General features: G+C 43.1%; 1 protein-coding gene across 12 annotated transcripts in view; it reads left to right on the forward strand.

The window, feature by feature from the left end:
• Nucleotides 1-6,715: 6,715 nt before the first annotated feature.
• The window catches only part of EMSY (EMSY transcriptional repressor, BRCA2 interacting), a 42,242-nt gene continuing 27,503 nt past the window's right edge, over nucleotides 6,716-21,454 (forward strand). For 3 of the 12 annotated variants that reach the window (XM_061351385.1, XM_061351383.1, XM_061351388.1), the window contains exons 1-6: nucleotides 7,287-7,853; nucleotides 11,336-11,435; nucleotides 12,032-12,106; nucleotides 13,977-14,152; nucleotides 15,303-15,455; nucleotides 19,569-19,828. In XM_061351385.1, the coding sequence (XP_061207369.1) occupies nucleotides 7,784-7,853; nucleotides 11,336-11,435; nucleotides 12,032-12,106; nucleotides 13,977-14,152; nucleotides 15,303-15,455; nucleotides 19,569-19,828 (834 nt within the window). In that variant the 5' untranslated portion in view covers nucleotides 7,287-7,783. Of the gene's footprint in view, nucleotides 6,741-7,209; nucleotides 7,859-11,335; nucleotides 11,436-12,031; nucleotides 12,107-12,854; nucleotides 12,918-13,976; nucleotides 14,153-15,302; nucleotides 15,456-19,568; nucleotides 19,829-21,454 lie in introns of those variants that run through there. The other 9 variants (XM_061351387.1, XM_061351390.1, XM_061351382.1 and 6 more) reach the window with 8 other exon arrangements.

The following is a 21,454-nucleotide window of genomic DNA, read 5'->3' on the forward strand; positions in this document are numbered from 1 at the left end:
GTTGCTCCAGTGGAAGGGGTCCCTGCCTGTGTCAGGGGTTGGAGCTGGATGCGCTTTAAGGTCCTTTCCAACACAAACCATTCTGGTTTTGTGATTCTATTGTCCTGTTATCTTTGGAGCTGCCTTTGTTATCCCGTCTCTGGAGAGTAATCAAATACATCCTTAACAGTTGATAGACTCACTTGCTTCCCCAGCACTTACAGCACATCTAACCTAAAAATATTTAGTCAAAATCAGGAGCAAGTCATTCACTGATGAGTTGATGTGAACTGAAAAGTAATACATGGTCTGTTGACAAGTTAAAAGCGCTACTCGAGGGAGAGCACACAAGCATCCCTAAAACAGAACACAAATCACATCCCAGCATGGCTAAATTCTACTAAATGCTAATCTGGGATGTGTTTTTTGAATTGCAGAAGTGTGCTGGAATTAAGTGGGTTTTTATACATGTATGTGAGCACAGATAAGCACACAAGTCGTACAGTGGAGTGATAACTGTAATACTTTGCCTTATTCCCACCCTTTCTATTCTGAGAAGCGGCTGTGCTTTCTTCCCAGCAAGTTTACTCGTTCTTCACCAATGCACCACACTGCAATGAGGATGGAGGTTTGCATCAGCCTCCCTGTGTTGCACAGGGTACCAGCTTTAATTCACCTTTTGACATGGCATAAAACGACACAGTGAAGGGGTTTTTGTCATTATTTGAGGTTATTTAATCAAGTTATTGCCTCGGTGCAGTGAAGCAATGGATTTGAGCCTTGCTGATTTTAGGTACTTTGAGGAGTGAAGCTCTTATAATTTGTAAAATAACTGTATGTTGAATATAATGTGTATTACTTGTCATAAGGGAAAACTCCTGTTGACTTGCAACACAAACCTGTCTGCAGTGAAAGCAGTTGAAATAGCTTTGGATTTAAATACATGTAGGTGACAGTGCCTGTATCTGACAAGGCTGTGTGTAGAAGGCTCCTTTGGCAAGCCACTGGCACTGGAACATTGCTGAGGGTTCTGCTCTTACGTTAGCCAGGATTAAAAACGGGATTGGAAAGTGTTTAAGGAGGGAGAGTGAGTTTAGGAGCGGTCTGAGGGCAGTGGAATGAGATTAAAATAGAGTTGCTTATGTAAGGAAAACGTACTGAGTGACTGAATAACCTCTTAAGTGAGGTGATATGGTTTAGAGCGAGGTGTCCCTGCCCATGGCAGGGGGGCTGGAACTTGATGATCTTAAGGTCCTTTACAACCCTAACTATTCTATGATTCTAAGTGGAAACCCCATTGGTTAGGCCTTTAAATCAGAAACCATGAAAAAGACAAATAATTTCTTTAACTTCTGTTAGAACTGAGGCTATTTCTCTCATATGCAGGACAGAAAACACTTTAAATCATCTTTAAATTCCTTCCAGTTTTAAATCACCTATAACGCTGCATTCATCTGGCTATAAAAGTATAGTGGGTTTCTTGCTTCTTTCCTGAATTGCTGATAGACTGAGCCAAGTAATGTGTTTTTTTTTTCCTTGATTTTCCCATTTTCCTTTAGAAATAGGACTCTTGGATGCTGGAAATTCACCGATTACAGTAGACAAGGAGTAGCTGCGCACTGTTCCCATGTGCATAGTACCTCCGTGATGCACCTCTGTTCTACCTGGGAAAGGCTGCTCTGAAAAGGAAGGATTATGTCAGAGCCTGTATCAATTAGGTTGTAGCAATGTGAGTGGAGACGCAGTTAATAACCCACAGCAAGGCTGCTGTGCTCATTTCCTATGAGCTCCTGAAGAGCTGAGAGGCGCAAGCTTTATCCTGGTGACCTGGGCTGCATACAAATCACCTCCCTGCTCCTCCCTTGGGCCATCTCATGCTTCCGAGCTCATTGTCTTCCTCCTTCCGTTGTCTTTGGGGATAGAAGGAAGCGTGGTGAGACACACATTATTCTGTTAGTGGCCAGGGAGTTTAATTAATCAGAGCAGTGTCTGTAATTGATGAGAATCCTATTATTTAAGCTGATGAGGGATCTGAGGATGCCAGGCTGTAGATAACATAAAGGAGAGCGGGAGTGCTTGATGGTCACTGCATTTCTTTACTGGAAGGAGGAAGAAATTTTGCTTAACGGCATGTGTTTGAGCAAATTTTGGACTCCCCAATGTTGGACACTGTTAAGATTGGCCTGGACAGGGTGCTGGGCCATCCAGTCTAAGTCATGCTTTGCCTAAAAACCAGATGATCCTTGAGGTCCCGTCCAACCTGGGATTCTATGATCCTTAAGAAGAATACCGAGCAGTATGCTGTTATTATAACAATGTTTGGCTTTTGTATATCACCATTATTAGGTTTTAAATGCTTTATACAAGTGGAAAATGGAGGCCTGGAGAGGTGATACAACTCCATGTAGTATTGCTCCCCAAGTCACCATCAGATGAAGAGTACTTTGTGTCCTGATGAGTCCCAGTTTCATCTCTGCTGGCTGTGACAGGAATGCTAATGGTGAGCTGCTGTTAACGTATTTGCATCTAAAGTATTAGCCTAATATGACCAAAGCACAGAAAATCAGTGATTTCAGTTTTAATTATTTGACTTCTTAGCTCCCCTCGACCGCCAGAGAAAATGGATTATTACAAACTCCTTTGACCCCATGGGATTTTCACACTGTTGAGCACTGCCTCCTTAGGAAAGACCATGAAACACTGCAGCCCTTGGTAAGTTTGTCTCTTGGTTTACTTTGTGAACGGTCAGAAAGTGCTCTGTAATTTTGGACCTCATTAAATGATGACTCAGAGACTGAAGATGCAGGTAATGAGAGCTAAGAAAGTGATTAGCACCTAATAGGAAACTAAGGCTAGAAAAAGTGCTGGCATTTGCATATTCTGCGTTTTCTTCCTTTATCCACACTGAATTCCTTCATTTTATATAAATTTACTGAGAATATGTGGGAAATTCAGCTGTATTTCTGTATTAAAGAAATAAGCCCAAACCGTATTTGCTTTATTTTCATGGTTTTTTAGCCTATAATTGGAACACTCTTGACATTTTGTTCCTCACACATAAATAAATGCTGTTAAGTCTCAGGCTCCTTCAGGTGACCTCCCTTGATTAAGTTAGATGATCCAAGCTAGCTGCGTGAAGTCATTCTGAGTCCAGATAACCTTAATTTAGTCTTATGGAAAGATCAATGCTTCCCCTGGGACTTGTTAGTGCTGTACATCAAACAGAGCAGTGATTTTTATGGCACGGAGGGCCTTGACTCAGGGACACCTTTTACTAGAGCAGGTTGCTCCAAGCCCCTGTGTCCAACCTGGCCTTGAACAATGCCAGGAATGGGGCAGCCACAGCTTCCCTGGGCACCCTCATAGGGCACAACAGCCTCAGCACCCTCATAGGGAAGAGCTTCTGCCTAAGAGCTCATCTCAGTCTAAATCTAAATCCAAATCCAAATCTAAATTTAAATCTAAATCTAAATCCAAATCCAAATCTAAATCTAAATCTAAATCCAAATCTGAATCTAAATCTAAATCCAAATCTCAGCATCTGCTCCTCTGCAAGGGATCCATCCAAGTTGATCGACTACTGCAGAGCTCTGGCCTTGCTTCAGGTTACTTAAGCTTTATAGAACTGATTATTTATGTGTTTTGGGTGGGTTTTTTCCTTTGCCCACGGTATCCCAGCCCTCCCATATTTATGGGTAATGGAGAATTGATTGTAGGTTAGTCTGAGATAAATTGTGATGTTGCTGCCATAACTACAAGCAGAATTCAGCGTTTGGACTTTCTGGATTTAATGCATATTCCCAGCCCTAGGTCTTCTTTTTAATAAAACCAAGAAGTATTCATGTAAATCATCTTTAGAATCAGAGCAATCACAGCTTCAGACACTTCATACATAACTGGCTTGGTTTTTACATCTCTCTTCTGTTCTGCATGCTGAAGGAAATGAAGCGTATACTATTTCCTTGAGTACATACATATGTATGTATGTGGGTCAGTCCACTCTGCCCATAATAACTTTTGATCCTGTTGGTGAATTCCATCCACGTTTGGACTAAAACATTAAAGATCCAAAGAAAAGAGACCAAATTGATGTAATGAAGTTTAATGAATATGGCTCTGAGCAGGCTGAGATAATGTATTTGTGCTCTCTCTGAGCTGTGTTGTTAGCAGAGATTTCACTGGGGAGCGTGTATGAGAACAGGGTGCATTAATAAACAAACCGAGTGGAAACACTCAGCTAAAATCTACACCTTACAGGATAAATTTGCTTAATAATAGAGGGTTTGGTATTTTCTTGCTTGTGAAATGATTTATTCTACAAATACAAGGGCCAGCTGTTAAGCCCATCAGAGGCAATAAAACCAATGCTCTGCTGGAGCATCAGTTATAACTGATGAATAAACCTCAACAATGCTATTTTATTCTGGTGAGCAGCAGGGTCTGTCCTGCCTGTGCCTATTGATCAGAGCAATCCAACAGACACATTTGAGATGGGTTTGCAGTGGAGTCTCTGATCTGCAAAGGAAGATTTCAGCTTGTAGTCCTAACCTGGTCTCCATCATCCTCAGGTTTGTGCAAAGCTCAGCACATATATGAAGTAATACAATGCAGAGATGATGCTATTTGCCTTCAGCTGGTTCTTGTTTAGGAAGGCATTCAAATAGGAAGGAAAATTGTTGTAGTTCTCCCGAAGCATCATTGTTTTCAAGTGCTTGAGTTATATACACCGCTGTGAAGAACAATGGGAAACTGCAAGTGAGAATGTGTCCATCAGTGATCGCATTGAAGGAATATTTCTATCTATATCTGGGTGGAAATAGCAGCACTCACAGATCTGGGAATAGGTGTTGTGATTTCATGCACCCCCTCCATCCGCCTTGGCTTCACCTCAGCCAGTGTCCAGCTGGTTCTGGTGTTATGAAAGCAAACTATAACAGGGTTTTCTGAGAGAGAGTGGAATAAGGAGGAGCCTTTCCCTCCTCTTCATCGAACTCTCCGCCCCCATGGTGTCTGTTTGCTTTGCAGAATCAGAAGGTATGCAAGAGGACTCTCAGTCTCAACAGGCTTAACAAAGAAAGGAATCAAAGATGGCTTGAACGATATAAAACAAGAAGACCTTTCCCCAACTTTGTGTAATGAGATCAAGGTTTGTACTAGCATTATTACATTATATTACATTACATTATATTACATTACATTACATTATATTATACTATATTGAAGATAGGCTGAAAAAGTTGGGGCTGTTCAGCCTGGAGAAGAGAAGCTGTGTGGAGACCTCAGAGCAGCTTCCAATGTCTGAAGGGGGCCTATAGGGATGCTGGGGAGGGACTCTTCATTAGGGACTGGAACGATAGGACAAGGGGTGATGGGTTCAAAGTGAAACAGGGGAAGTTCAGGTTGGATACAAGGCAGAAGTTCTTTCCTGTGAGGGTGGTGATGACTGGAATGGGTTGCCCAGGGAAGCTGTGAATGCTCTGTCCCTGGCAGTGTTCAAGGCCAGGTTGGACAGAGCCTTGGGTGCCATGGTTTAGTGTGAGGTGTCCCTGCCCATGGCAGGGGTTGGAACTGGATGATCTTAAGGTCCTTTCCAACCCAAACTATTCTATGATTCTCTATTATATTATTATATAGCATATGATATTAATTTACATATTCATTTAGCACTTGTAGAGAACAAGCTTGCTGTATCAAGCAGTATGGATGCCCCACCCCATTTAAGGGACCTTCAAGCTCATCCAATTCCAACCCCTGCCATGGGCAGGGACCCCTTCCACTGGAGCAGCTTGCTCCAAGCCCCTGTGTCCAACCTGGCCTTGAGCACTGCCAGGGATGGGGCAGCCACAGCTTCTCTGGGCACCCTGTGCCAGCGCCTCAGCACCCTCACAGGGAAGAGCTTCTGCCCATTTCAGTTTAAACTCATCCTCCCTTGTCCTATCAGTCCCATTGCTTCTCATCATCGCAGCCCAGAAATGCTGTGATTTCTGTTTCTAATCTGATCTAAGCACTTTAAGAGAGATGCAATTCACTGCTTATCTCGGAAACTCTGCCGGTAAAAAGTTATAACCGCAGTTAGACACAAAGGAGCCGCCAGGCCCAGGGCTTTCGGTAGCTTAAGCAGGATGATGACAGGATCACAGCGGTAAGGACCCCAGCCCGGAGCGGGTGCGAGCGCGGCTTTAGGGCGTGTTTTACAACCATATTGTGTGCACGCACCGTGTTTGACAACAGCCCGCACGTAACCACGGCGGCTCTTAACCCGTGAAGCTGGAAACAGCCCAATGACGTCAGGGCTGATGTCAACCCCGCACATTCCTTCGCAAGAAGCGGCGCCAAGCCCTTAATTCCTTCAGTTTAGGGGTGTGTGCGATTCCATTAGAGCACACCAAAGCGGAATGCGCTGGAGGGCGTTTGTCCACTCCCGGCGCCCGTACCCGGTGGAGTTATGGCGGGACACCGTTCACGTCCTCTCCATGACTACAACTCCCAGCATGCTCCTCGCCCCTGCGCCTGCGCTCCGCGCCCTCCCCGCGCCATCTTGCCAAATCGCTTCATCCATCTCCTCGCTCGCGGGCAGCGCTGGGACTACAATTCCCGGCGTGCTCCGCGGCTCTCGCGCATGCGCCCTGCGCCCCGCCGCCATCTTGGCCCGGGGACGCGCTGCCGCCGCCGCCACTAAACAAACCGGAGCGCGGCACCGGGAGGGGAGGAGGGGTTGTGCCGCCGAGGAGCCGTTCGATGTGCTGGGCACGGCCGGGCAGGTGGGTCCAGCTCCCCGGCAGCCCCTCCTCGCCGTGCCCCGGGGGTGCTCCCCGGCAGCGGAGAGGGGCAGCTCCGCTTCCCCCGACGGCGGGGACCCGCCGCCCCCCTCCCGGGCCCGCGCCCCGGCCCCCGCCTGCAGGCCGCTGGCGCTGCCCCTCCGCGGCCGCCGCCCGCCCGGCCGCTCGTTCCTTCCTGGCTTCCGAGCGCGGTGGGGATCCAGTGCCGCTGCCAAGGGCCATGGGGGGGCACCGGGGAAGGGCGGGCGGGGAGCCCCCAGGCGCCGTCTATCTCCTCGTACAGAGATGATCCTCCCTCCGTCTAACCCCGCGCTGGCGCCGGGGCTTTTGTTCCCGGTGCCCACCCCCCCTCCCCGCTGTGCCGTTCCCTGCCCCAGCCGGCTCGCCTCCGGCTCCTCTTTCTCCCTTTATTATCCTCGTTGCGACGGGGAGATGCGGCTTCTTCCCCCGCCACCCCCGGGATGTCGCCGCGATGCGATGGGGCGAGGGGGTGTTCCCGTGTTTTGGTTTGGGGTTGGTTTCTGGGGAGGGGGGTTAGTGTTGGAAAGCGAATTTTCACGGTGGTTTTTTTTGCCGTTCTGTCATATAATGGGTTGGTGCTAAATGCGTCCCCCGGGGGGAAGGGGGAGCGTGCGGTTAGCTGTGGAAGAGTTCTTATAATAGGTGCTCTGTGCATAAAGAGAGGGAGGAGACTGGAGCATCAATTCGGAGAGCGTTTCGGCGTGAAAAAGGGCTTGAGGAGGTGGGAAACTCGGTAAAAAGCCTCGGGTGATGCAGCTGAGCTAGAGAATATAGGAAGTCCGTGCCCTTGTGAAAGCGCCGGATTCCTGCATGGCAAAGCGTGCCATTACAAAGGCAGGAGTGTGGGAATGAGAGGGAATGTGCCGGTGGAGTTGTGAGCAGGCTCAGGAGAGTTTGCATCAATCGGTTTGCGAAATCAATACGTGACAGACTCGCTCTTACTGTATTTATATGCCTTTTTCCAGCGAGGCTGAGCTCTCTGGGAGCACAAACAGGAGGGCAAGATGCCAGTGGTGTGGCCAACTCTACTGGATCTCAGCAGAGATGAATGCAAGAGGATCCTTCGCAAACTGGGTACAGTAAGATGCAGTTTGTGGGTCTGTATGTTTGCCCTTTTAAGATTTGCCTGCCTGCTGCTTCCATGGAATACTTTAATGTGTCTACAGGCAACTTACAAGTCATTTCCTGCATTCTGCGTGTGTCATTGATTTGACAGCCCTGGCTTCAAATGATGTTTGGCAGATGCTCTCCGCCAGAGCAAAATGAATAGAGCAGAATTGTGTTGGTTAGGGCGAGTTTCTCATGGATGTCCTAGGCCATCTCTGCCTCGATGGTGCATTGCTGTGGTCTTTATGACCGTTAACATGCACGAGGTACTCTGTGAAAGGAGGGTCCACGTCTGATTTTCAGTTCTGTGTTAGGCACCTTTTTGTACCAAAAAACCCTCATGGAACCGTGGTTTAACCTGCACTGCAGAGCTGAGTTTGAGTAATAAAGGTAGAAAATGAATGTGATGGTTTGTGATCTGCAGTTACACAGATTATCAGGGAAGTGTGAAATCAATGTATTCTCAACTGCCGTAAGAACAGGAGCTTTTTGCATTGTTCAGTAGCTGAGACCCCTGCCTGATAGAGATATATACTGGGAGGCTTTTTGGTGCTCTGTCCTTGTAAATGTGTGAGACATGCTTTTGTATTTTGGCAGGTAATAGCAATGTTTGTCCTTTCCTCACACATCCATTTTGGGCTACCACAGGAGACAATCCTTTGTTTGACCATTGATCTGGTCTTGTGCAGTCATTTCTGTGTTCTTAAAGATGAATTTAATTAGTTAAAGGTTTTTTTGCCACTTAAATGATGCATATTACGAGAAGAGAAGAAAAACCGCTTAGGTTTCTTGTCAGACTTTGTTCTGAGGAACATAATGTAGGAGATGATGTCAGGAAGAAGGTTGAGACTCCCTCTAACTTCCTGTGCCTGTCACAGCTTTTCTCGTTCTCCTTTTACTTGGGCATTTAAAGACGATGTGTTGTGCTTCTAACTGTGCCAAGGCTCTTGTACATGGTGAAGCCATCCCCTTTATCCTCTGAGAGTTGAGGATGTCTTTTCCCTGTTTATTTAATTTCTTGGGAATGTGGGAGTTGAATTCAGTTGAAACAGCGATGTTGCACACAGCATTCCAGCTAAGCTGCACACCCGTTGAGTACCCTTGGCCTTAAGTGAGGCTTAAGAGGTACAAAAAACTAAGAGAAAGTGCAGGATGCCAAAAGATTTGGACCGTATTCGTGCTGCTGAATTTTGTTAACGTAGCTCTGCTGGCTGGGAGCATGGAAAGAAAACTTCCACCCCAGCTGCTGGCAGAACCTTGCTGGTGCAGCTGAGCCAAACAGAGCTGCAGCTACACCTCCTTCAATGACATAACCTAGGCTGACAGGAAAAGAAATAAATAATAAAACCCTCTTTCTGGGTTTTTTCCTTTCCCTGTTTTTTTTCCCTGGCAAGAGCTGCGTCCCCACAAGGGGGCCCTGCGTGTGTAACAGAGGGTCAGAGCCTGTAGGAGCCCTGTGTTTGCTAGAGAAGAGAAGCTCTGAGTTTAAATCCATGTTAACTGCAGGGCTGGAAGGGGAAGGAGCATGGGTAATGGGAGTGAATAGCTGTCTAAGGGTTGTATTCAGCGGTATTCATCTGCTTTAGAGGATTCTGTTTTTCCAGCTCTCAGCCCAACATCCATCGTGCTCCATCCCGATTGAAATGCGATGGTGTAGGTGAGGCTGAAATGCATCCTGAGGTGTGCATAGTTCTGCAGCATCTGTGGTTTAGAACTGAATAAAGGCATGATGGTAGCACATTGCACTCGAAATAATGATAGTTGTTTGTGAAAACTGTTTTGTGAAGCCGTTTGATGTGTTTTCTGTTGGAAAGAGAGCACAGCATTTAGTGAGTGCTTCATAGACTCACAGTCACAGAATGGTTTAGGTTGGAAGGGACCTTAAGAGCTCATCCAGTTCCAACCCCCTGCCACAGGCAGGGACACCTTCCACTAGACCAGATTGCTCAAAGCCCCATCCAACCTGGCCTAAGTAAGGGTGAGGAAACTACTTACAACTGTTCTGAAATCTTTACTATCTTCCAGAAGGCCTGGTGTAAAGGATCTCTAAAAAATGCAGAAAGAAACAAAAATCTAATAATGATACAGTTGTATCTGAGAATTACTTCATGTTGTTAACAGAGGAAAATAATTAGTATCTTAAATATTGTAACATGTTTGTCTAAATAAATGCTGATATTAGTAATAACCACTGCATTAATTAGCAAATGTTTTATAACTGAAGCTGTAAGTGCTTCTGTAGGCCACTCCGCATCCCTGTGCAAGGCTGCATGGTTAACCAAAGTGACTCTGCTTTGTGTTTTGTCTGCTTAATCAGGACAGGAGAGCAGGACTTCTTTTCAGCACAGTTCCTTGATTTGATTTGTAAGTTAGCTCTTTGGAATCATAAACTGAAAGCTTTTCAGATGAGCAGCAGTCTTTTGCAACGAGCATTAGAGGCGTTAGGTTTTAGCATATCCCTTTTATTTTGGTTCACCAGGATATGTTGTGGGGTCAGTTTGGGTTGGCTACTGAAATGGGGGTGACAAAGCCAATTATGGAAGTGTCAAAAGAATTTGTGTTTCTGGTTTAAAGCAGGAGTTGCAGTGATGTTTCCTTACACTGTGCTTAGAGCAACAAGTCATTATTTGGCAAATCAGCAGACTCCATTATTTCATTAGGTGCGTTTTCACCCTGCTTCAGAGGACACAATTCAGGCATTTGAGTAGCCTTTAACTGTTTGGTTTTTATTGAGACGCTCATGGCATGACATTTAGAGAGGTCACCTGGAATTCTAAATTCACCTTAAATGAGAGTTGTGTGTCGGTGAGTTAATCTTTGTGATAGTTCTACAGTTAAGAGTAGCTCTACATTTTAAGAGTAGCCGCATTGTTTCTTTTGTGTTGAGCAGGTGTAATTCAGTGTGTTGTGTCCTTTACAGATTCAAGTAGTTGTGCATATCAAGTAAATGGGCATAAAAGGTTGTGATGATTCTGTTTAACAGGCGAAAGCCAATGTTCTCCACACTCATTAAGGAAAGGCATTATGGAAAAATCAGTTGCTCTTTTGATAGTGCAATTCTTTTTCAAGTCAAGCTTTTCTGTGGAACGTTTAACAAGGATATATGTTAAAAGATGCTCTTCTGCTTCTAAGGAATTCTGAGCTACTCTCAAATATGGGGTCTGTTCCTTCCAGCTTTCTGGTTGAACTGTCAGCTCAGAGCTTGACATTCAGTTGGGTTTATAAACTGGATAATCCTCTGTGATAGAATTGTTTCATAGAAAAGCTGTACGCTGCAGAGTAATTGACTGCGAGAGTTCTAAATCATCAATCTCTTTTGAGAAGCACTAAATAATTGAAAGACATGTTCCTCTTAATGATTTTGCAAATTAATAGAATACTGTCAGAAGCATTTTTTTCCCCCTTTGCTGTGAGCATTAAATAAAATCCTATTTGTTCTCATTCTTCAGAACTGGAAGCATATGCAGGTGTCATCAGTGCCTTACGTGCACAGGGAGACCTTACGAAAGAGAAGAAGGATCTTCTTGGAGAACTCTCTAAAGTGCTTAGGTAACCCTGACCTCCTTAAAATCAGAACCAATGACCTGTTTTCTTTTAAGGTATTGCCTGAACTAGGATCACAAAGCAAATCTTAATTCAGAGGAAGAAATTCTCCATGTTGTGGAGGTTTAATTCCTCTTCTGCTTTGAGTTTTTAACAAGGAAAACAACCGTGCCTCTGTGGTTGAAGCTTTGCTGTTTTGGTGCTTTGTGAGATACAGTGTTAAAAGCTTACCAGTAGCCCACTAGTGTGTGCTGGCTTCATCAAGGTAGAACTTCAAGGTCGTCATCAAGAAAGACTGATGTATGTTCTGAGCAAATATGTCTGCCACATGCTTTAAATTTATTGCTCTCGTTAGGAGGTTGGATTCTCACTGTTTGCTATGAACAGCAATGTCCTTTTTATCCTTCAGTAATATTTTTGAGCAACAATACATTCATTCTTTCTCCCTGTGATAGCAAAAGTTAAGTGACAATCTGTTAAATGTAAATGCCTATTCCCTTTCGTCTCTTGAGTAGATTATTCATAAGCTTAATTTCAGGCTAGAAGTTTTAGATAAATGTTCCTGTCTCCCTTTGACTAAAATATATTGCTGTTTTTAATAGTATTTCAACAGAGAGACATCGTGCTGAAGTTCGGAGGGCAGTAAATGATGAACGACTAACGACCATTGCACACAAGTAAGCTACAGGTCATTTTCTATGTGATATCAAAGGTACCCTTTGGAAAATCCATCGTGCCTTAACTGAAAGATAGAACTCTGAAGATTGAGTTAGAAAAACTGCAGCAGCAATTGGTGACATCAGTGTCCACCCTTCCTGCTTGATGCAGCTGCTGTGCTGGCATCCACTGGGCTGGTTCCTCCTTGCGTTTGCTTTTGCAAGCTCCATATGATTTTGAAAGGTGGAGAGGAGCAAGAGGGCAAGTGCTTTCGTATCTTTGATAGTTACTTAACTGCCTTATATTAAGGACTGTCTTTAAACAGAGCAGGATTGGAAGTGACTGTATTTTTCTTCTTTTTCTCTTACAGCCATTGATTTTTGACTATTGTAGATTAGGTGTCATGGGGAGAAAAAAGGAAATCGTACAAATAGCAGGCTAGTTTGAGTTAGCGGTTATACAATAGATCCAAGGCTTGCCAAAATCAGCAGACTGTTTTAGTGCTGCAGAAGGACTTTTAACATTTTAGTGTTTCAGGGTTCAAGTTTAAAGAGTTAGAAGCATGCAGCCAGCAAAACCCACCAGCTTTCTTACGCTCCTTAAAGAAAGGGGAAAAAACTATTGAAGAATAAGCATTTAGTTATCAAATCCGGTTTCTTGTCTTGAATCAAGTTTCCTTTTTAAGTCGTAGTTCTGTTTTTTAGCATTTTACAGAACAAGCATAAAGTTTGTCCTGAGGTGTTGAACTTCAGGTGGATGTGATATTATAATCCAGACAAGGTGCAGTTGTGAAGTGCTGCATCTCTTTATTTTTCCCTATGGTAATTCTTTGTAAGTGATGGTTGATAATACAGTATTTGACTTAAATAACTCATTAAGGAAACAGACTTTCCTAGCTTTGCTATGTGTAACACTTGTAGCCTTAATTACTATCAGAAAGATGTATTTTTACCTCAGCTGGTGTAGCTCTGCTTACACTATATGAATATGTATCTGAAGAACACTGAAGTGTGTCAGGATTTAACAACAGAGCAGATCCTCTGCATTTTACAAACTGATCTGTGGTAGCTTTTGCTGCAACTTGCAGTAGTTCACGTGACAAGTTGTGTTTTCAGAATATATGAATACATTAAAAAGGGTTGATTTGCTGAAGAACATAATGGCATTGAAAAATAATTTGCCCTTTTGGTTTTGCTGATTTGACAAATGACTCGTGTAATAAGTCATCAACAGAAACACTTTTCCCATCTTGATAAGAACAGCAGTTTTTGGAAGCATTCCAGTTTGTAAGTACTAAGGTTAAGAGAAAACTGGAGCAGCAGGCTGGGTCCTGTTGAGGAAAGTGCTTGGGGTGTATTTAAATTATTTTGTGTTCTAGTACTTTGTTTGGAACTACTTTATTAAGTCTGAGAAACTCTTTTGATCAGGTAAAACAAGATTTGCATCAGAAGCTGAGTTTTTCCCTGTGATGTAGTAGTAGATGTAAAATTCCAGTAGTCTTCTATTGGATGTGCAGATACCTACACATCTATTGGATACATAGGTATTGTCATTCATATGTAGACAGTGTACCAACTGTACCTGAATAGTAGCTAATCTCATATGGGGGTTTTGAGCATGACATCCACACACCTCTGTCCCCTTAAGGGCTCTTCAAAACAAAACAGGTAAAGAAGCAGCAGCTCTTAAGATTTCTGTGGGTGGATTTCTCCATCAGGTGGGAAAAATGTAAGGGCTTTCATGAAATGAAGACAGTTGATGGTTATTGCTGTAGTGTGCCTTTAGAAACTGCCTTTTAGTCTTTCACTGTTGAAAAAGCCTCTTGAATAAGAGTACTGAGTAGTTTGGAAGCTCTGCAATATACTTACAAGGATGTGCATTTCTGTTTAGTATGTCTGGACCAAACAGCTCTTCCGAATGGTCTATAGAAGGTCGTCGACTGGTGCCGCTGATGCCACGGCTTGTTCCACAAACAGCTTTTACTGTTACTGCTAATGCTGTTGCCAATGCAGCGGTTCAGCACAACGCATCTCTTCCAGTTCCCGCAGAAACTGGAAACAAAGAAGGTGAGAGAAAGCCCTAACTACTTCAGTCTGTGGGAATATAGAGGTAATGTCACAGAAGAAATTGTTCTCTTAGATTTGAAGTGTTAGATTATTATTATTATAATCTGAATGTTTCTTATTGCACAATATTCCTAGAAACATGATATTATTAATTTATTTAAATGCGTTTGCAGCACCTACAGTGTATATCTGATACTTGGTGTTAGTGAGCACACTAGCAAGTGAAATTAAGGAAAAAAATTGGGAAACAAGGGGGAAATTTACTGGTTAACTTGTTAAGCTCTGTAAACTCTCAAAACTTGGACCAATGGCTTAAGCTTTAAAGTTCTGTAAGTTATGAAAGATGTTTAAGGTCTCTTCTGACCCAAACCATTCTGTGCTTTGATGTTTCAGAACACTTTAAAAATGTAAGTAGGTTTTGGTGAAATTGGAGAAAATTTTGTTGCTTTTATTATTTTACCCCCACTTGAGATTAAACATACCAAGTTAACAAGTTAAAGATTGCTTTCTGCTTTCCCTGTGCCTTTTAAATAATGCTGGTAAGCATTCCATCTGTCTTAGCTGAATAGGCTCGAATTGTGCTTCATGCAACTGGAGAATGTGTAACACTTCTTGAAACAAGCTGGTTGATTCTGATTGTATGAGAAATGCTGGATCATTGTGCTGTTATTTACAAGAAAGAGTTGAAAAAAGCTGATTAGCAAAAACTAGTTCATTACTGAAGGATTATTTTGGTTTCTTCAACTGGTGTACTGTTGAGGACTGACACTAGCTATGTTCCATTAGTTATCAGTCTGGATATGGTCACTTACAGTAAAACAAAAAGATCAAGAAACCAAATTAATGGTAAAATTAAAAATAATAAGTTGTAAAGTAAAACATCAGGTTAATACAAATAGATGTAGAATGAATGTCAGAGATTTCTGGTGGGTGGGAGGAGGGGAGGTTAGATTTCTCTGTTGTCTTTGAAAGCCGTTAATTCAATGGCCATACTTAGGTCAAACTGGGGAGCAATCCACAGGATTGCAGAGGCAAAGATATGGATAATGACCCAATAAGTCTTTGGCTTCCATTTCAGTTGTTAAAATAGTGATAGAATAATGGGATTCTGCACTTCAGTTATATGGAAGGTGTCTTTTCTCCTCTTCAGTGGTGGTTTGCTATTCCTACACAAGTACCACTTCAACCCCAACATCTACCCCTGTTCCAAGTGGCAGTGTAGCAACAGTGAAGTCCCCCAGACCCGCCAGTCCAGCCTCCAATGTAGTCGTCTTGCCAAGTGGAAGTACTGTTTACGTCAAAAGTAAGTGATACTAGCAACTGGTTAACAAAAGGGAAAGAAAGGGACAGTCTTGTGGCTGAAGCATCGACTGAGTTAAACACTTTGACCTTGGGCAAGTCGTTTAATGCCTTTATGCCTTCATTTAGTCTAAAGGATGAATTTATTGCTTCCCCTTTTCAGAGAAATCACGTTCAGGATAAATCCACTTGCTGTAAAGTGCTGCAGGGAGCAGTAATGACAAGGACAAGAAGAATGAAAAGTAGTTTCAAAATTAAACCTAGAAATTGCTGTATATCAGTGGATTTCTAATCCAGCTTGGTCAGAACTTGTGTTTAAGGTGGTTCAGCTGGTTCCTTCCACAGAGGACATCCCTCTTCCTTCTGCTGAAGTAATGCACTGTAGTCACTTCCTTGAGTTAGAAAAGGTCCCTCCTTTCCACTTTCATTGTGCACAGTAGCCTGGCAAGCATTTACATGCTCATGTTATCTGTGTCTGGCCGTTTTGTCATTTATTTGGAAGTGAATCTCAGTGAGGCTTGCATTCCTTTTCAACTGTGAAAACTCCAAGCGAAATCCCATCAGACACCCATCTTCATGCATTTAAACTTGGAAATACCCAGGATATAACATCCACAACCAGTCTTTTTTTCTAACCCCCTCTCCCTTCCTTCTTTGGCTAATAGATCAGCTAGTTTTAAAAGCAGAATATGTCCTTATACATACACCCAGCTCATCAAAGGTAGCTTTACTTAACTAATAATGCTGTTTGCTTCTATTCTTATTTGGTGTCTATATCAAAATGCAGGTGACAAAGTTTAACAGTGAAGTGAATAAGTGCTATTTTTATGCTTGCTTTCATATTATATCTTAATCTTTATGCAGTATGTGGATGTCTGTGTAAACTTCTAGCTAGTCAGAAATGCCACATTGTGCATAATGTTACCTGCAAACCACTGTCTTCAAGAGCTGAATCAACCCACAAACCCCATTACATGAAGATTTTTCATTCCTCTGATTTAGTGCACTAATCACTCTGCTTTAGTTTAAAGATTCAGGGGAAAAATGTTCTTAACCTCTTAAAAATTTAATTTAGCCCTCTAATGAATTATTACATGGTAATGCATGAATTATTACATGATAATGAGTGTAAAACCAGTCTAGACACACAGTAGAGGGATGAAACGTTCTCATTTTTATTCTGTCCATCCCTAGATTGCATTCCCCCCTCCACTTTGCATGCTTCATTTTATTCCTTTTTTTTTAAGGAACTGTGTGTCTTTCAGTCTGTGGTGTTTCAGTCACCTTAGTTTTAACAAACCTGCTGAAGAGCAAGCTCAGGAGGCCTGAGTTATAGTGATGACTTTGCCACTGATCTATTGCGTGACCTCATCCGAGTCACAGTCTGATTGAGCCATTAACCTCTCCCTGCCTCTGCTTCCTTGCTTGTCAAGTGTGAGTTACACTCGAGCTGTATTACCTTTTAGCTAAATGCTGGGGGAAAACTTTGTGCCAATGCAGTTTCTAACATGAAATCGTAGAAACAACGTCCTTGCAGACCCCCAGCAGTGAAAACAGGAGATGAAATGAGCTCTACTTACCAAAAAATAATGTTCTATTAGTTTACTCTTACTTTCTTATTTTTGTATTGTTCTTTATTGGGTTTTTTTGGTGGATAAGGAGTACAAATAGCTTTCTCTGAAGTATTTCTTGGTGACCCACCAAGAAAACAGCGCTGTCCTAACATGCTAGCTGCATATGGAGTTTTGATTCAAATGAATTCTGAAATTCCAGCACGTTTTCAGTGTGATTAACATCCTCACAGCTATAAGTTTGCATTGTGCACTCAGTAATACTTAAAACACTGTTCATAATAGAGTTTAAAGTCATGTAACCGAATCTCTGCTTTATAGATGGAGATCATTTCTAGGCTTGTTCAGGGCTGTAAAGTGTTGATTAGAGCTTTGAAACCCACTTGTAGGATCCATGCTTCATCTGTACAGCTACGGCCAGCTGAAATGGATTTTTCTGAGTTCAAAGCAAACTTAAAATAAAGCCTTTGCTTTTCTTCTCTGGTTCAGCTTTCACAGAAGTGGATTTCCACATCTTTGTGTGGGTAAAACTGTCTGAAGTGCACCTGCGAATGAGCTGGGACTTGTATGAAGAGAGAATCACATGTTCCAGAAATCACTTGCTGTACTATAGGGCACTTTCTTGTCCATGTTAATTCCTACATCTTCACTTTCTGAGTGCCAGAATACTCAGTTATTTTAATTGGAGATTGTAATTAGCTCTTGACCCTAATAAGAGATGGACTGCCAACCAAGTCTGCTTGTCTTACCGGCAAGGCTGCATTGTGCCATGACAGTGTTCTTTGTCTTTAAGCCCTAGGCATATGGAACAAGATCCTCAGCCTTGTTCTGCATAGGGGGGATTGTGTCTTTTTGGCTTATCTCTGGTTTGCTTAACACTGGCTAATTTGATAAACATAAATGCCACCCATTAGCTGTAAGAGATTTTCAAGGTTAATAAACTCCATTTTTCTGTAATGTATACTGATTTATGAACTTACTGCCTACTTTGGAAAGTTTTACATGGGTTTAAGATGCATCAATCACGCTGTTAGCCTTTGCTCAGCTGAGTAGTGCAGATCTTTGCTCTGTGTGTGCAGTAGAGGATTGTGAAGAAGTTCTTTGAGGCCAGACTTTTGTTGGCTATGATTGCCCGTTTGGTGCCACTTTATGTGTGTTGCACAAAATGCACCAGACGAAGCAGAAGTAAACTGATAAAGTGAGGTTTGATCGTTGTAGTTAAAGTATGTCGTAAAATAAAGGATCTCAAGATGCCGTGCTGAGGTGATAGGAGGTGGTTTGCTATGATGATAAGCATGCCATAGTAGGTACAGAGGTTGAAACTTAAACAGGGGAGGTTTAGGTTAGATATAAAGAAGACATTCTTTATCGTGAGAGTGGTGAGACACTAACGGAGGCTGCCCAAGAAGGTTGTGGATGCCTCATCCCTGGAGGTACAGGACAGGGACCTGAGCAACCTGGCCTAGTGGACAGTGTCCCTGCCCATGGCAGGGGGTTGGAACTAGTTGATCTTAAAGACCTTTCCAACAAAACTAGTCTGATTCTATGAAAACAGAGGAGACTACAGAAGGATAAACGGAAGGAGTCCAGTTGGTGTAAACAAAATCAGCAACAAGAACAGTGTAATGCAAAGTTTTAAACTGAAATGCTGTCCTGTGTTCAGCAGTAGCAGCCATTTCTCTCCTGGTGCAGCACTGTGTTTTTGTCTGGGAACAGCGCTGATAACACAGTGCTTTTAGTTGCTGGTCAGAATGTTTACTCTGACCAGGACTTTCTGAGTCTCATGCTCTGCCAGGGAGGAGGGGAAGCTAGGAGGAAGCAGAGACAGGACACCTGACCCAAACTGACCAAAGAGGTACTCCATACCACAGCACGTCATGCCTCCTATATAAACTGGGGGCAGTTACCCGGAAGGGCTAGATCACTGCTCGGTCGGGCTGGGTATCGGTTGGTGGATGGTCAGTGGTTGTATTCTCTTCCCATGTTATTTCCCTTATCATTATTATTACTGGTGGTAGCAGTAGTGGTTTGTGTTATACCTTAGTTACTGGACTGCTCTTATCTCAGCCTGTAGGAGTTACATTCTTTTGATCCTCCTCCCCATCCCTCCGGGAGAGGGTGTGGGAGGAAGGGAGGGAGTGAGAGAAAGACTGTGGTTCTGAATTACGGCTGGGCTTAAACCACAACAAATGTGCATGATGTTATCCCAACCCCCTTGTGTGTGTAATCTCATTAGTCAAGCTTCGTGAGACAAAATGAAATCCCTCTACAGGCTCTTAGGATCCTTAAATCTCTTAAACTGAGTGAAGTAACCCAGTAACTGAGTAGGTTGTGGGGTTTGTTTCTTTGCTTTATGGTGGTCTGTATCAAGGACTCTCTGTGGTGTGATACAGGTTGGTTGTGATCATAAGATGTAATTTATACTCTAGTTCTTCTTACCTTATTCAGAAGTTCATACAAGGCTCAGCAAATTTGTAGTGGTTTAGAAAGCACTCAGAGTTGCAGATAGGGGAAAGTATAACTGAGATAAAGTACTTCTTTTGCAGGTGTCAGCTGCTCTGATGATGATGAAAAGCCCCGCAAAAGACGGCGAACAAATTCCTCAAGTTCTTCCCCTGTTCTCCTGAAAGAAGTCCCGAAGGCAGTGACTCCTGTCACTAAAACTATCACAGTGCCTGTAAGTGGCAGCCCCAAGATGAGTAATATAATGCAGAGCATTGCCAACTCCTTACCACCACACATGTCGCCTGTGAAAATAACCTTCACTAAGCCCTCAACACAGACAACAAACACGACAACGCAGAAGGTATGTGGGGGAAGCTGCCAAATGTTACTTTATTCTGGTTTTATCAATGAGTAAGATGTGATGTTTGACTCTTCCTTGCTGTGAACTGTCTGGCTGTTTTCTTAAGGATTGCACTCGGGATAAGGTAATCCCTCTTTAAAACAAACAAAGAGGAAAAAACCAAACTCATGTATGAATTTAGTTCACCTGTGTGTGAAGGACCTGGATTGACAGCCGTGGAGACTGAAGCCCTCTTTTTATCCACAGAACAGGTACAGCACAGGCAGCGGGAGTGCAAGCTTCCCCCAGACTGCCCCACCAATGTGCCTCAACCCTGACCTGAAGGGACCACTTCTAGGGATGAGAGGGGATTCAGTCTCCATGCTCATTCAATTCTTGGCCTCTCTGGTGAGACTGCCAACAAGGTTGCCAGTTAGTACCATTTGTGGTGTTGGGTTTTGTGATATGGACACTAGTCCACTGAGAACTGGATCACATAGGCCACTGAACAGCCTTCAGATGGTAACAACTATTGGTCAAAGGTAATCTTTCTTATTTCTATTTTCCTTATTGATGGTTATTCTTTGCAGTAGTAGAATTCCAGCAGAGGTAGCATGGGCTTTCCCTTGCCAAGCCTTTTGTCTAGAGACTAGGTTTTTTGGGGGTCTACAAAGCTTGTCCTTGGAGCTGATCGAAGACTGGGGGGGGCTTTATTTTCCTTTCAGTACTAGTGTGCCATTTCTCATTCTACATTAACAGTGTTCTAGTGGTCAAAATCAGTTGCATTATTTCAGCTGAGTGTGCCCAGCTATCACCAGAATGCAGTGCGTGGAAAAGGTTTTCTGTGTTGAAGTTTTGTATTGGACTCAGGACTCTTAACGTGCCACATCTATGGCATGACTGTTTTCCCATGGCCTTTAGGAAGCATTTTGGATGTCTCTACTGTTTTGTTCTTAAGATGTAAGAAAAGATTAATGGCTCAGACCAAGCTCATTCTTGGTATGGTTATTTATTAAGGCAGACTTAGGAGTAGGGGGTGTCTGTGGAATTAATTTGTCCCTGATGCCAACAGATTGGTGGGAGGCTGGCCACTAACAAGCAATTTTTATTCCAACTGTGGGAGTTTGACTTGAGCCCAAACCCTCACAGGGTATTTGTTCTATTTGTCGTCTTAATTGTTTTATGACTCTATTTGGATTAGCAGAGTTCCCATGTCCTGACTCTTTTTGGAAACAAAGGAAGATTAACTGAAGCAATGTGCAGTAAAGATCTTGCTTTCTGGCCTTTCCCCACTTCAGAGCTCTTTGATGCTTTCGTTTGATTCACTGTTCTTTAACAGTGTCCTGAATCAAATTTCTTCTCTGAATACAAGAGTAGAAAGTTGTGAGTGAGCATAAACCATAAAGTAAAATGTCCTGCATTCAATGCAGCAAATTCACAGCTAGTATAGGGCATCCTGTTGCTCTTGTTAGGCTCATCTTTACAGCAGGATTTTTTCTGCCTTAAACATCTGTAGTCTTGTATTGAGTGTTACATGTGCTGGTAATTAAAGATGGAGTGTATTAAATCTCCAAAAGGAAGAGAATAGACTGGTGGTGAGGTCTTTCCTGCAGTTGTGCTTCTGCTTGTTCTAACATAGAAGTTTTA

Source organism: Neopsephotus bourkii, unplaced genomic scaffold, assembly GCF_033783945.1.
Source record: "Neopsephotus bourkii isolate Nb327-2 ecotype Australia unplaced genomic scaffold, CSIRO-AGI_Nbou_v1 NB_580, whole genome shotgun sequence".
NCBI classification, from domain to species: Eukaryota; Metazoa; Chordata; class Aves; order Psittaciformes; family Psittacidae; genus Neopsephotus; species Neopsephotus bourkii.